Genomic DNA, 14,210 nt, shown 5'->3' with positions numbered 1-14,210 from the left:
TCTTCAGCGGAAGACAGAATAAGGAGAAATTCTGGTACCAGAAAGGAGACAAGATTATTCCGGCAACCATGGGACTAGTCCCTTCAGATCTGACCGGCCTGGGGCAGCGCAACTCAGGGTTAGTGGAAGTGTGGTTGTGTTTGGGTTTGTGGGGGGAGTGGGGTGGCTGGCAAGCCAGAGAGGGCTGCGAAGTCTGGGTCAGGCACCCCATTAGTTATACAACCTCCTGGGTCCAGAATTTTGTCCTGAAACAAAGAACCAGAATAGCCAAGCATTGAACCAAAAACCAAAAAAAAAAGTGTTTCCCATGAATGTTTGTTTAGTGTGCTTTTTCAAACAAATAAAGGATAGCAAGAAGCTATACTGTAGTTACACAGTGACAATGGCCTGCCAGCCACACCCCAAACATTTTGCAGTTATTATCAGCTCATTCCTTAGTGTAATCTCCCTCTGAGGAAATTAGGTACCAAAAAATTCTCTTCCCCACCCTCTTCACACAGGATGCCATGACCCCATGCACATACCATTTTGTTTGGGGGAGGGAGATTAAAAGTCTGAATTTATTACAGTGATTGCTTCCAGTGGATAATCAATCCAGAACTGGATACAGTGACCCTGTGTGCATGCCATGTCTTACGAGAAGCAGTCCTTTTAGAATAGCAAAAATAAAATACTAATTTGGAACCACCAACACCCCTACCCCCAAGAGACCTAAATGCAAAGTCATTCTGAATTCATTGCAACTATTTGCATTAATATCACTAATCCAATGATCTGAGCAACCCTGGCTGACACAGGCATGGGATCCTGTGCAGAGTGCCCAGAAATCTAGTCTGCTGCCAGGCATGGGTGATGCAAGGGCAGGTTTTCTGCACCAGTTCATGTCTCTTCATGTTAGTATGTGCAGATGTTCTTTCTTGTTGTTTTCCTAGGTCTCCATATGGTTATAACTGTAATTCTTGATATTTTTATTAACCAGTGCCCTCTTCTGATGAACATAAGAATGTCATCAGAGCTTCTGTTACGCCCTTCCAGGGGCATGCCCCCCTTTCCAGAATGAGCATCACTGGGTTTTGAACACCAAGGCAACAGAGCCAAGGTCATGGCTCAAGCACTATGCAAGCTAGTTGTCTTCCCTATGCTCCATATGTGCACATTGAACTCCAAAACCTGCCCTATGTGCTCCCAAATGGATGCCTCATGTCAGAAGGTAGCCCAGACAAGGAAGAAATGGATAGGGGTAACTTAATCACCTTTAAAGGCTGTGAGGGGGACTCAAATAGCACTTTGTGTATTGTGTATGCATATAATTATACATTTATGATCCAGAATGGAAAAGCAAATTCATTTGAGGACTATCTGGATATCATTCTATAGGTCAACATAGTTATTCATTCAACAAGCTTATCCAATTACCTATTCTATGTCAGGTTCTATACTTGGTGCTTAGACTCTATGATATATAAGACACAGCATGAGCCTTCAATGAAATCATTATAAAGAGGCAAGGTGGGAGTAGGGAGGGAGAGAATTGGCTCCCTCTGAGCAGATCAGAAAAGACTTCTGGAGGGAGAGCATCTAAGTGGGAATTTAGAGATGAATGTGAGTGTGTCAGGCTCAGTGGAGATAGGCAGGCAGATGGAAACTACCTGAGCCAAGGCATGGAGGCATGAAGTGCAGGGTGAATTTAAAGAACAGTGAGTAGCTAGCTATTACTGGAGTACACATTCTGCAGGAGCTCACGTCAGGAAAGGAGAGCAATGGATGACTCTGTACAGGTTTGGTTATTATTCATTTACTGAACAAATATTTATTGAGCCCTTACTAAACACAGGGATTTAGACCAGGAGGTAGGAACTTAGGATAAAAGGAGAGGAGATAAGACATGAATCTGCAAAACTACCTTATAAAGTAAGATACTTTCCTCGAGGGAGGACAACATCAGAAGAGTCTTTTATTCATTCGTGTTCATCAGTAACAGTGGATTGAGTACTAAATGGGCACCCACCAACACAAATTATAAGACATGCTTCTTGCAAGGAAGGAGGTAGCAGTCTAGTGGAATAAACAGACACATAAATAGAACATGATATTATAATATATTCAACAACCAACATAATCACATTTATTGATAGCTTACTAAATTCCAGACATGGATCTAAGCACTTTATGTTGATCAGTTGATCCTGACACAAGAAGTAGCTATGATTATTGTCTACATTTCACAGATGGCAGTCAGGGCCAGAGAGGTTACTTGCTCAATCAAGGTCACACAGCTAAGATTAAAATCCAGGCAGTTTGACTCCGCATTCTTAACCACTGCTCCAGAGAACTGTAGGAGCATGGAAGAGAAACATATAAACCAGCCTAGAGGGGGCCGGGGAAGGCTAATTCTTCTACTCCACCATTGGTTATGGCCTCTCTGAGCTCCCCAGGGCATATAAAGATAGCTTATAGACTCATGCCAAATTCATAATAGTTATCAGATTGTGTACCATCCAGAGTTGAAGCTCAAAAGAGTAAACTTTTTTCCCAAAGTTTACCTAGCTTACATTTCTCATTCAAATTACTGTACTTTTCCCAATCCCCTCTATCCCCATAAATACCACATCTCATTGTATGCTTCCAGGGTCTTTATCAAGAGAAGTATAAAGTTTACAGGGAAGCTTCTAATATTTCTTTTCAGGGGACTTCTTGGGGCTCCCAGTAGTTTATGTTATCTAATACCTTTTGCATAGCACTGTGAAAATTCCTGGCTGGATTTGTATACTGTTAATTCATTATGTATCAGTTCCAATGTCCTGTTTGCAAAATGAAGAAACTAGAATTTTATTTCTGATTCAAATTACTGTAACTTTTCCAACTCCCACCTAATTCAGCCCCCTCTATCCTCATAACCACCATGGACATCGGGTTGGCAAATAACAAGAAAGGGAGAGTTGTGAGAACTTGTAACTCTAATGATTTTGTTACACACCTCATCATAAATAGATGGTGAAAAAGTCAAATAAGAGTGCAGAATGCTGAAAGATGACATTCTTGGAGAAGTAAGTCCAGGATGAGGAGATCTGTGTCAGTTAAGACAGCATTTGTCTGCATGTAACAACCCAACTAGAACAACCTAAGCAAATAAAGGATGTTTCTCTTATAACATAACCAGAGCCCAGGCCAGGACAGATGTCGGCATCCTGCCAGGCTCCTTCTGTTTTTCTGTTCTGCTGTTATCTTTGCAAGATCACAGGTATACTTTCAGGTATCAAGCCATATTCATGACAACAAGAAGGGCAAAGGGCAAAAGGTGAAAGGAAGAAGCTAGCCACCTCTGTCCCCTTTGAAAATTTTTTCCCAGAAGCCACACCCTGCAACTTCCATTTAAATCTTGTTGGCCAGATTTGTGTCACACGGCCTCCGCTAGCTGCAGGGGAGTCAGGGCTTGTCACTGCATTAACTCGGCACATGCCACCCCCAACAAAGCAGGGTTTTGATAATAATAAAAGTGGAGAGCATGCATGCTGGCTGGGCAGCTAGCAGTGCCTGCAACATTACTCTAAAATTCTCCAATAAAAAAAAAAAAGAGAAGAACAGAGGCAAGTCAAAACAGATTTTAAAATCCCAGGAAATGCAGCTAATTGAATAAATCTGAGCCTGATTTTATCTAAGTAATTCCTGTAAAGTTACTTAGATAATCCATAGCCCTAAATCTCATGGGATGAATAGGAGTTAGACAGGTTCAGAGAGGGCAGAGAGAGGGCAGAGCATTCCCAGCTAAGTCACTGACGTGTGAAACATTTTGTGTGGGAAATTACAATCCATTCCCTGTTTCCAGAGAATAAATTGCAAAGTAAAGAATATTAGGAAGGTAAGTGGGCCAAATCATGGAAGGCTTGTGTGTATGCTTTAAAAATGTGTTTATCTGAAGCCAGGAGGGACTAAGTCAGACTTACATTTTGGATAACTCACATTTAGTGACTGGGTGTGGGATGGAATCAAAACGATAAAGTGAAGAGGCAACTGGGTTACTACAGATGGAAGATGCTGAGGGCCTGATCTAGTGGGGCTGCAGGGCAGTGCACAAATATGAAGGAATATTTCTTTGAGCATCAGGGAAGACTTCTTCGAGGAAGCAGCCTTTTAAAACTGAAAATTAACTTCGTTTTAGGCCTCCAGCATCTATCTGCAGAGTCTGAGGCAGCCCTAGCTCACAGATTTTGTAGGAATTTATGAGACATAGGTTATTCACTATTTAGAAATTCCCATACAACTTGCCCTACTATTCATTGGTAAAATGATTTAAAATGTTTTTAGCAAAAGGCTGAGAATTTGAAATAATCCTTAAAATCTAAAGGTAGGAAAGACCTATATCAAGGTACTTGTATTTTCACAATCAGTTGTTCTCCAGCTCTGATGAGTATCTAGGGAACTGGGTAAAACTACAGATGCAGAGGCCCACCTTCAGACCTACTGGATCAGAATCCAAAAGGCGGGACTTGGGGACGGGTAGTATAATTCCACAGGGTATTCTAATATATACCAAGCTTTGGTCAACAGCATGTTAGGCCTGACAGGACATGACCAGGACCCCAACACCAGACATATTGATAGGAAGACGGACATGAGAGCCAAGAATATTCAATTATGAGGCAAGAGATGAAGGTGCAGGCAGAAAGGCCGTCACTCCTGCAGAAGGTCAGAAGCATGGCACTTGTCTACAAAGCATGGAGGAGTTACACCATAGGCAGGTGGGAAAGTGGAAGGGTCAGAGGAAGGACTGGCCTAGGGAGACTAACGGTGCTCCAGGGATGGCCTCTTTGTTGGAGGAGGAAGCTGCATGGCAGTGACCCAAATCATAATATCCAAAGGGATATGACTGACCCAGACTCTGAACTTTCAAGGCAGTTCCATAGCTATACTTTTTGTTGGAGACAAAATTCCTTTGTATGTAAAGTAACCTATATGCTAAGCTATTTGTTGATGAAAAGAGAATTTAGAGGTTACGTTGGTCAGTAAATAGAAGGAATTGCATCTCTCATTCTCAGAAGACTAAAGGAATATCTGAACAGCTATTATGGGGAAGCTCTGAAAATCCTTACAATTCAATGCAATCATTCCTTACCCATTTTGTTCCTTAGTGATCACAGAGCAAATGCCCAGTGGCTTTGGAGCTACTCCCCACTGTGTCTGATGTCAAGCATTTATTTTGTGAACATCCAACAGACAGGAAGTTTCATGAAATAGGGTGGAAGAAAGGAGAAGGTAGATAGGCCTGTTTGCTAAGCTTTTCCAACAACAGTTCTCATTTTTCTCTAGGAAAAACAAAAGGGCTGCCTTTACACAACCAGCCTCCAATATCTAGGGGTGTCGTGGCCATGGCCATGCCCATGCATCCTGTTCCCTCTGAGGCCATGTTCAAAATTTGCAAAGACTCTTGTGTTTAAGGGCTTTCTCCTAGTGTCCTCCTGCGTCAGAACATATCCAGTATGTTTATGTTGACACTTCCAGGCGAGCTATTCTGCTTTGGATTAGTCAAAATCATTAACAGTCAATAAGGCTCAAAAAGGTGTCAAACATGGGGCGGTGTGTGGGTCATCACAGCCCTCCATGCCTGGAGCCTGGAGTGGCCTCCTGAAAAAGCAGGCATTAATCGGGCTGCCAGCAGTCACTTCCGAGTGCCCATGCATGGGCATGTAAGCTGTTAAGCTCTCTCCTTCCATCTCTTAAACACAGATTCTACGAGCACAGGAGGAGTTCTGTGGTGCTCAACTTATCTGGACTTGAGGTGTTCCCCGGGGACCTTCTGGTGTCAGATGGAGCTGCCGGTTACCTGTGCCACCCGCTTCTGCTGCTGAATTCAGGTTCTGTCCATTCAGCATACTTATATTACATACCTGCTGTGGGATGGGTGTTATAATAAGTGCAAAGGGTATTTTCAGAATATTTAATGACTAGTAGAACATGGGCACTGACACATTAGAACAGCTGTCTCACCAATTAGGACAAGCATCAGCCATGAGTTACTAGAACCAGCTGAATACCGCTCTTGGTATTGGGCATTCCACTTACAGAGATGGATAAGGAGATGGATAAGGTATAGACCTTTCCTCAAAAGGTCCTCTTGTCAAATAATATACCCCACGTCTAGGACCTGGAACAGGTACACCAGCGACGGTCACCCTCCTGGAGCAGAGTGCCCTCTCTGGGCTGGTGGGCAGCATCGCTGTCATTGCTGTAATGCCACCCCCCACCCTGTCCTGGCCTTCAGCCTCGCACTGGTATCTTCTAACCAAGGTGGTACCGTGTGGAGGCAGCGGGCCCAGTGACAGCAGATTACTGTTAGAGCAGATTAGAGAGAGGCGGCCTTAGGGATGAATCTGCATTTTGGACTCAGTTGTGAAAGAAAAGAACAACTGCGGTGTTCAGGACACATTCCCATGATTCTGATGGTAGCCTTTGAGAGCTAAAAGGAGACTTCAAGATCATCATCCATCCTAGTAGTTTTTAAACTGGTTTTGTTCTTAGCAGAGCTCTTTTTACAAAAGAATCCTTACTTGGAAATCCAGTCTATAAAACAGATCCAGGTGGAGTTGTAGTGCTTGAAAATGGGGCAGGTCCCAAAGACTCACCTCCAAGGCATCCCTAGAAGCCCAGGGTGGCCTGTAACAACACACATGGAAAACCACCAAGCTCTTTCCTTATTCACATATGTGCCAAGTGAGACCCAGAAAGGAGAAGTGGCCTAGCCATGGTGCCAGCTGGTTTGTATCAGAGGAATGGGATCGAGACTCCTGACGCCTAACCCTGTATACGCTCCACCAGCCTGCATCAACCACCCATTACACAGGCAGCTGTAGTCTTCCGTGTGTGGAAGTCAGAAGCCACCAGCGAATAAAGCATAACTAACATTTGTATAGCTCTTCACTCTTTATAGAGCCCTTTCACATCTACTGTCCTATATGACACAACAATCCAAATGCCCAAATGAACGAACCAAGAGGGAATTAAGTGATCTACTCAAGGACAGGCCCCTAGAAATTAGAGGTAGTTCTAAACACAGCGCCAACCTTAAGAGGTTAGTACATGTTCTGTGATGCTTTGCAAATGCTCTAAACTGGTTAAAAACTAAAGCAGTACTTCTCAAATACTGGTCCCAGACTAACAGCTTCAGCATTGCCTGGGAAATTCTGGTGTCCCGTGCCACACCTTCTGAATTAGAAACTCTGGGGGTGGGTCCCAGCAATATGTTTTTTAATAAGCCCCCCCAGGTGATTCTGATACCAGCTAAAGTTTGAGAACCAGCATGCTAAGGAACAAGGTCATAATAGCTGCATGATGTTCTTTGTTAAGTTCTCTGCTAGGCATGTGTGCCTGGCATCACAGTAGATACCACGTAATAAAAGATAATGCAACATTCTTCACCATATCCCTCCATGCCCTCTTCTCTAGGAGTTTAGAATAGAGTTCTCATGTCCCCATCATGGTCTAATGCAGTGCTTCTCAAGCTCTGATGTGCATATGAGTCACCTAGAGATATTGTTGAAATATAGATTCTGATTCAGCAAAACTTAATATTTAATAAAGATAATAAAAGATTAGGGATTCAATAGAGACACATTTAAATTTTCTTCTGAATACTTGTGAAGATTTCCCAAGGCCCTAAAATTACCCCTAAAGTTAGAAAAGCAGAGGAGAGAAATTTGCTAAGACAAGAGACCCCAATTATTACAGTTCAAATTGTACATAATAATTTGCCACCAGGCATTTGAAGCCTAAGAGAGGTGAAGCAGATTTCTCTCTGAGGGAGGTTCCACCTAATCTCCCCTTTACAAAGGTCAATAAGGTGGTCCGAATGAGCAGGATAATCGGTTGGATTCCAGGGTTCCAGTGGGAAAAGTCCCTCAAGCACACTCTTTTTTTAGTAAATGCTGCTCAGGTAATTGCTTTCATCTGATGGAAGTATTATGCAGTCTCCTGATAAACTAGTAGAAACAGAGATGAACCATTAAAACATCCATTTTGTGTACTGAGTTATCAGAACATCTCACCAAAACCTAAGAGATGATTCCCACGTTTTTCTGGGTAGCATTAGAGATTGATGCAAGTGACATACAAATCAAGAATCCACAATCTAATCTCTTTACTTCCTGATCATCAAAAGAATGAGTTACTGAATAATGACTTCCTTTTCAATTTAAAGCAACTCCTAAGGAGTATGTGGATGGTGGCCAACAGAGATTATAAGCCCCCAACCTAAAGATTGGTGACATGGGTTGATGTCCCCCTATTTCAGGAATCTGCACTCAACCACAGCTGGGGATTATCAGGTCGATGCAGTCTCTGTGTCTCAAGTTTGGTCAGGCTATTGAAGTTGCATATGCTGGGGTGGTTTCCAGTATAAAAATAAAGTCCTTTCAGCCCTAAAGTCCTGTGACTCTGTCTTAAAAGAATACTCAACATTTTATTGCACTTTATAGATTTCTCCTTGAATGATGGGGGAAAAGGAGGCTGAAACAGGACAATATCACCATAAGGTAGCAATAGTACACCAGCCTTTCAGTTGGAACATCGCTTCGTTTACTCATCTGCGTAAATATAAATATTCATCCTGTGCATTCTCAAGAGAAGGAGAATTAAAGCAGGACAAATGCTGTTTGGCTCATTTGAAAAACAGGTTTTGTAAAGCACTCCATTGATCTGTCAGTAGTTACTCAAAGTACTAATATATCTTCTTTAATTTCACCCACCAGAATCCAAAAAGCCAAGATGGCCTTTCTCCAAGAGAGGAGTGGTGAGTATTGTGCATTGTCATTTTTGTTTTAATTAAGCCTCCAGTAGCTAGGAAAGTAAGAAATGGCTAAAGAGCCTCTTCATCCTACTTTATCTTTTCATGACAGCAGATGGCACGTGAAGTTTAAATTGTATTATCACATTCATAGTAGTGGATACAGAACTTGCCAAATGATGCCACTTTGTGCAGTGATACAGTGCTAATTGCCAGTGGTTAATGAGCTCTGCAAGAAAACAAAGCAATCCTAATATTGCAGTGCCTTACAGCTCCAAATTTATAACTTGACACAGTGTAAGAAACAGCTCACTCGATGAAGAAAACTTGCACAAGCGTATGCCCCAGTTTGCAGTCAGTGCCCAGTATACTGGGAACATTGAAAAATTAATGAGATAATACAGAAACAGATTCCACAAATACACTTCTATTTCTGGGAAAGCCAGTTGGATTAGACCTAGCGGGTTTTCTTTAAATTCATTCTTGCACCCTCAATTATTGAAGAGTTATAAATTGAAATCAGTAGTGCCTGATTCTTTCCTGCCTAGGTCAGAAGTTAGCCACAGTGAAGCCTTTCTCGCAAGCATGCTGGGGGCAGAGGGAAGGAGTGTTCCTCGCTTCTGGAGTGAGGAGGAAGGAGAAGGACTGACTGTGTTCTCCCCACAGTTACCTACACACCACAGCCAGCAGCACCAGGAGGGCCTTATGAGTAGTTACTGCACTTCTTTCTGTTAAAAATCTGCCCACATGGCCTCTGCAGTTGGCCATCAGTTATCGACATCTACTTTGGAGGTTCTGTGGATGCACACACATTGATACTTAACTACTGTAGCTAAATTAAAAGCCCTCTGAGGTTTCAATCCCAGCTGCTCCATGTACTGCCCTGTGACCTTGGCCAAATGAATCCATGTCTCTCTCAGCTTCAAGTCCTTCCCTGTAAAAAGTAGGTGGTAATAGTGGCAGCCTCTTAGGATGGTTGTGACAAGTGAGTCAAATAATGCGTGTGAAGCTCACCCCAGAGCTGGGCGCCTGAAACAGTCATTACTGGCCATATTATCGTTAGTGTTGTTCATAACCAGGGCTTGGAAAACTGTGTGTTCCCATAATCAAGTATAAGAGTGACTTTCACATTATTTTTTCAAGGGTAAAAAAATGGTGTGAGTGTCTTACTCCCCTTGGGCTGCTGTAAAATACCACAGACTGGGTGGCTGAAACAACCAGTATTTATCTCTCACGTATCTGGAGGCTGGGAAGTCCAGGATCGGGGTGCCAGCATGGTCGGGTTTTGGTGAGAGCTCTTTTCCTGGCTTACCGATGGCCGTCTTCTCACTGCGTCCTCACATGGTGTAGAGAGAGTTCTGGTGTCTCTTCCTCTTCTTATAAGGGTACTAATCTCATTGTGAGGGCCCCACCCTCATGACCTCATCTACGTGTAATTACTTTCCAGTGGTTTCACCTCCAAATACCATTGTGGGGTTAGGGCTTTAACATATGGATTTTGGGGGGGACAGAAACATTCAGTCCATAGGGACACAGTCTAAACATTACAAGTTGCAAATCATAAACTGTTAGTAAAACTATGATACCATTGTCACCAGGGCTGTTGCTCACCAGTCTTTCTCATTTTGCCACTTTTTAGGGACATGATTTGACTGTTTTCCTGGCAGGTCTGAGACAGGGCCTGTAGTGCAGCCTCTCCGGGGATCCTTCCTTCCTTCCTCCCTCCCTCCCTCCCTCCCTCCCTCCCTCCCTCCCTCCCTCCCTTCCTTCCTTATTTAATCTTTATTGGAGTATAATTGCTTTACAATGTTGTGTTACTTTCTGCTGTATAACAAAGTAAATCAGCTATACATATACATATATCCCCATATCCCCTCCCTCTTGTGTCTCCCTCCCATCCTCCCTATCCCACCCCTCTAGGTGGTCACAAAGCACCGAGCTGATCTTCCTGCTCTATGCAGCTGCTTCCCACTAGCCATCCGTTTTACATTTGGTAGTGTATATATGTCAGTGCTACTCTCTCACTTCGTCCCAGCTTCCCCGTCCCCGCTGCGTCCTCAAGTCTGTTCTCTATGTCTGCGTCTTTATTCCTGCCCTGCCACTAGGTTCATCAGTACCGTTTTTTTAGATTCCATATATGTGCGTTAGCATCTGGTATTTGTTTTTCTCTTTCTGACTTACTTCACTCCGTATGACAGACTCTAGGTCCATCCACCTCATTACAAATAACTCAGTTTCATTCCTTTTTATGGCTGAGTAATATTCCATTGTATATATGTGCCACATCTTCTTTATCCATTCATCTGTTGATGGACATTTAGGTTGCTTCCATGTCCTGGCTATTGTAAATAGAGCTGCAGTGAACGTTTTGGTACATGACTATTTTTGAATTATGTTTTTCTCAGGGTATATGCCCAGTAGTGGGATTGCTGGGTCGTATGGTAGTTCTAGTTTTAGTTTTTTAAGGAACCTCCATACTGTTCTCCATAGTGGCTATATCAATTTACATTCCCACCAACAGTGCAAGAGGGTTCCCTTTTCTCCACACCCTCTCCAGTATTTGTTGTTTGTAGATTTTTGATGATGGCCATTCTGACTGGTGTGAGATGATATCTCATTGTAGTTTTGATTTGCATTTCTCTAATGATTAATGATGTTGAGCATTCTTTCATGTGTTTGTTGGTAATCTGTATATCTTCTTTGGAGAAATGTCTATTTAGGTCTTCTGCCCATTTTTGTATTGGGTTGTTTGTTTTTTTGATATTGAGCTGCATGAGCTGCTTGTATATTTTTCCTTCCTCATTTAAATGAAAGCAGGGTCAGTTGTCAATTGGGTCTGGGGTCTCAGGAGAAGGGGCATCTCCCACCAGCTCTCCTGAGGGCTCCTCCAGAGCAGGAAGCTAGAACGTGCTTTCGGAAGGGAAGACTTACCTAAGGAAGGATAAGGGTAAAAACCTACAAGTTTTTGTGATGCATCTATTTTTTTCCCCATAAAGAAGTAATTTGTTCCACATGTATCGGGTGACTATATGTGCCAAACACTGGACTAGATATCTAAGATTCCAAGATGCTCATTTTCACAATTGAGAGGGTCAGACTGACATGTAAATTGGAAAAAAATGTGATAAATGGCTTGCACAATGTTGGAGGTGGGTAGGCAGTGGTGGAGATACACAAAGACAGAACAATCAGTGAAATGACAAAATGTTTCAGCAAATGTTCTCAGTAATGAAAGGAGACTCATTTCTTGAAGGCTCACTTTTACAAAGACACAATGTCTGGTCCCCTTAAAAATCAGTGTCTAATCACTCCTTTTTTTTAGCCTTATTTATCAAGCAATTCATATCTATTGATATATAAATGATAATCCACATCAATATCAAACAGTACCATATTGTAATATATTTCCCCAATCTATCACAGATTTTTCCCTTCCTTACCTTTCTTTCTTCTCTCCTTCCTTTCTTCTCAACCATTAATAACAGTATTTGTAATAAAAGCAGACACATATATAATTTTTACCACGTTATCAGGCACTGTTTCTGTTTATGTGTTTCTGTTTATGTATGTCACAGTTTACATATGTTAACTCATTAATTCTCAAAACAACCCACCAAGGTAGGTAACATTATTATCCCCATTTTGCAAATGGGGAAACTGAGGTTCAGAGAGGTTGAATAGCTTGCCTGAGGTCACACAGCTCTTAAGCAGCAGAGTGGGCATTTGTCCCAGCAGTCCCAGGCAGTCTGGCTCTGAGTCTGTTTTAGCCCTAATATTGAATTGCTTCTCCAGCTGAGGGGCTCCATAACCAGACCTGGACACTCCTCCCTCCTTTATCTCATCAGAGCTCTCAAAGATCTTGTCTCTTCTCACCAATTCAAAGCCAATTCAAGGTCAACCACTACAGAATCCATATATTCTCATACAGTCAGCCCTCTGTATCTGTACATTCTGCATCCTTGAATTCAACCAACTACAAATGAAAAATATTTGAAAAAAAATTCCAGAAATTTCCAAAAAGCAAAACTTGAATTTGCCATCCACCAGCAACGATTTACACAGAATTTACATTGCATTATGTATTACAAGTAATCTAGAGATGATTTAAACTATATCAGAGGATGTGTGTGGATTATATGCAAATCCATTTTATAAATGGGACTTTAGCATCTGTGGATTTTGGTATCCGAAGAGGTCCTGGAACCAATCCCGCTAGGATACTGAGGGACGACTGTATATCCATTTTACTCCAGTTCCATGTCACCAGTGCCTACTACAAATTTCCATTCCACACGCCTCTTAGTTATTAAATTTGAGGCCCCAGAGTTAACCTTGGCTTCTTTTCTTTATCCTCCATATCCTCTCAGATACCCTTCACATCTTCTCATTGCCTCTCCTAGTCAATGCCACCATAGTGGAAGCAGCACAGGTTCCAACAAAGGGTCTGTAACTCTAATGAGTTAATGTTTCCTCCAAGAGGACTGTCCCCTCCCTTCTCACTATCATATCCACCAAGCACTTTGGCCAGGAGGTCGTTCAGACCCTTGGAAAGCCACGGTGAGTGTCCTTCAGGACAGAGGGCTGGCGCCCCCTTTCCCACAGCTCCAGTTCCTCTTCCATTGCCTCAGCTTCTTTATTTTCCAACTGGCTGCTGATTTTTAATTTCCACAACATGCAGTCACTGTGGTTTCAGACATCAACAAAAGGAATACGTCCCAGCTGCTGTAGGAGGTCCCCAACCAGCTCCAAGATTCCTTTGCTACTGTGAAGCCTATAAGTCTCTAGTAAGTTTCTTCTTTCAGTGCCGTAGCCCTAGCAGAGAAGTCAGCCACAGCCCTTTAGCACTTTCTGAACCGATTGCGGGGTCTCCTTTCAGACACACAGGGAGCTGCCTCCGCACAAGAGATAAGCTGTGCCTTCTCTGGCTCCTTAACCTAAAGTCAGAAAACGCCCACCAAACTGCTTAGATCCACGCCAGCGTCATGAGCCCTGAGGCAGTAGAACAAGTTGAAAAGTGATTTGTGCTGAATATTCATTTGAAATGCAGCCAAGTTGACTTTAGAAAGCCTCACACTTCGTTATTTGATAGCTTCTTCCTGGTTTAGTTGGTAAAATGAGCTCTTTAAGCAGGTAATTCATGATGTTGCACCAGGATATTGAATGAGTCCAAAAAAATTGAAAGGTCATGATAAAGTTTCAAAAGCAAGTTATAAAAGGATGTATAAATATGACACCATTAAAAATTAATTATAAATACAATCAGAAAAAGGCTTTCAGTAGTTACCCCGGGGGGAGGAAGGGGCAGTGGAGATTACAGGTAACTTTGTGTAACTTTTTTTCTTTGTGGTTTTGTTTCTCAAATTTTCTATAATAGCCATATATTACCTTTGTAATCCAATTTTTTAACTAATATTATTTAAAATAAAAATTATAA

At 42.3% G+C, this 14,210-nt stretch overlaps 1 protein-coding gene across 1 annotated transcript in view; it reads left to right on the top strand.

The window, feature by feature from the left end:
• The window catches only part of PLEKHG7 (pleckstrin homology and RhoGEF domain containing G7), an 84,878-nt gene that overhangs the window by 14,065 nt on the left and 56,603 nt on the right, over positions 1–14,210 (top strand). Inside the window, exons 4-5 of the mRNA XM_061205530.1 lie at positions 5,725–5,852; positions 8,742–8,782. Of these exons, the coding sequence (XP_061061513.1) occupies positions 5,725–5,852; positions 8,742–8,782 (169 nt within the window). The remainder of the gene's footprint in view (positions 1–5,724; positions 5,853–8,741; positions 8,783–14,210) is intronic.

The sequence above is a fragment of the Eubalaena glacialis genome, chromosome 11, assembly GCF_028564815.1.
Source record: "Eubalaena glacialis isolate mEubGla1 chromosome 11, mEubGla1.1.hap2.+ XY, whole genome shotgun sequence".
Taxonomy (NCBI): Eukaryota; Metazoa; Chordata; class Mammalia; order Artiodactyla; family Balaenidae; genus Eubalaena; species Eubalaena glacialis.
Note: the sequence above shows the minus strand (reverse complement) of the source record. Positions and strands in the feature narration are given on the sequence as shown.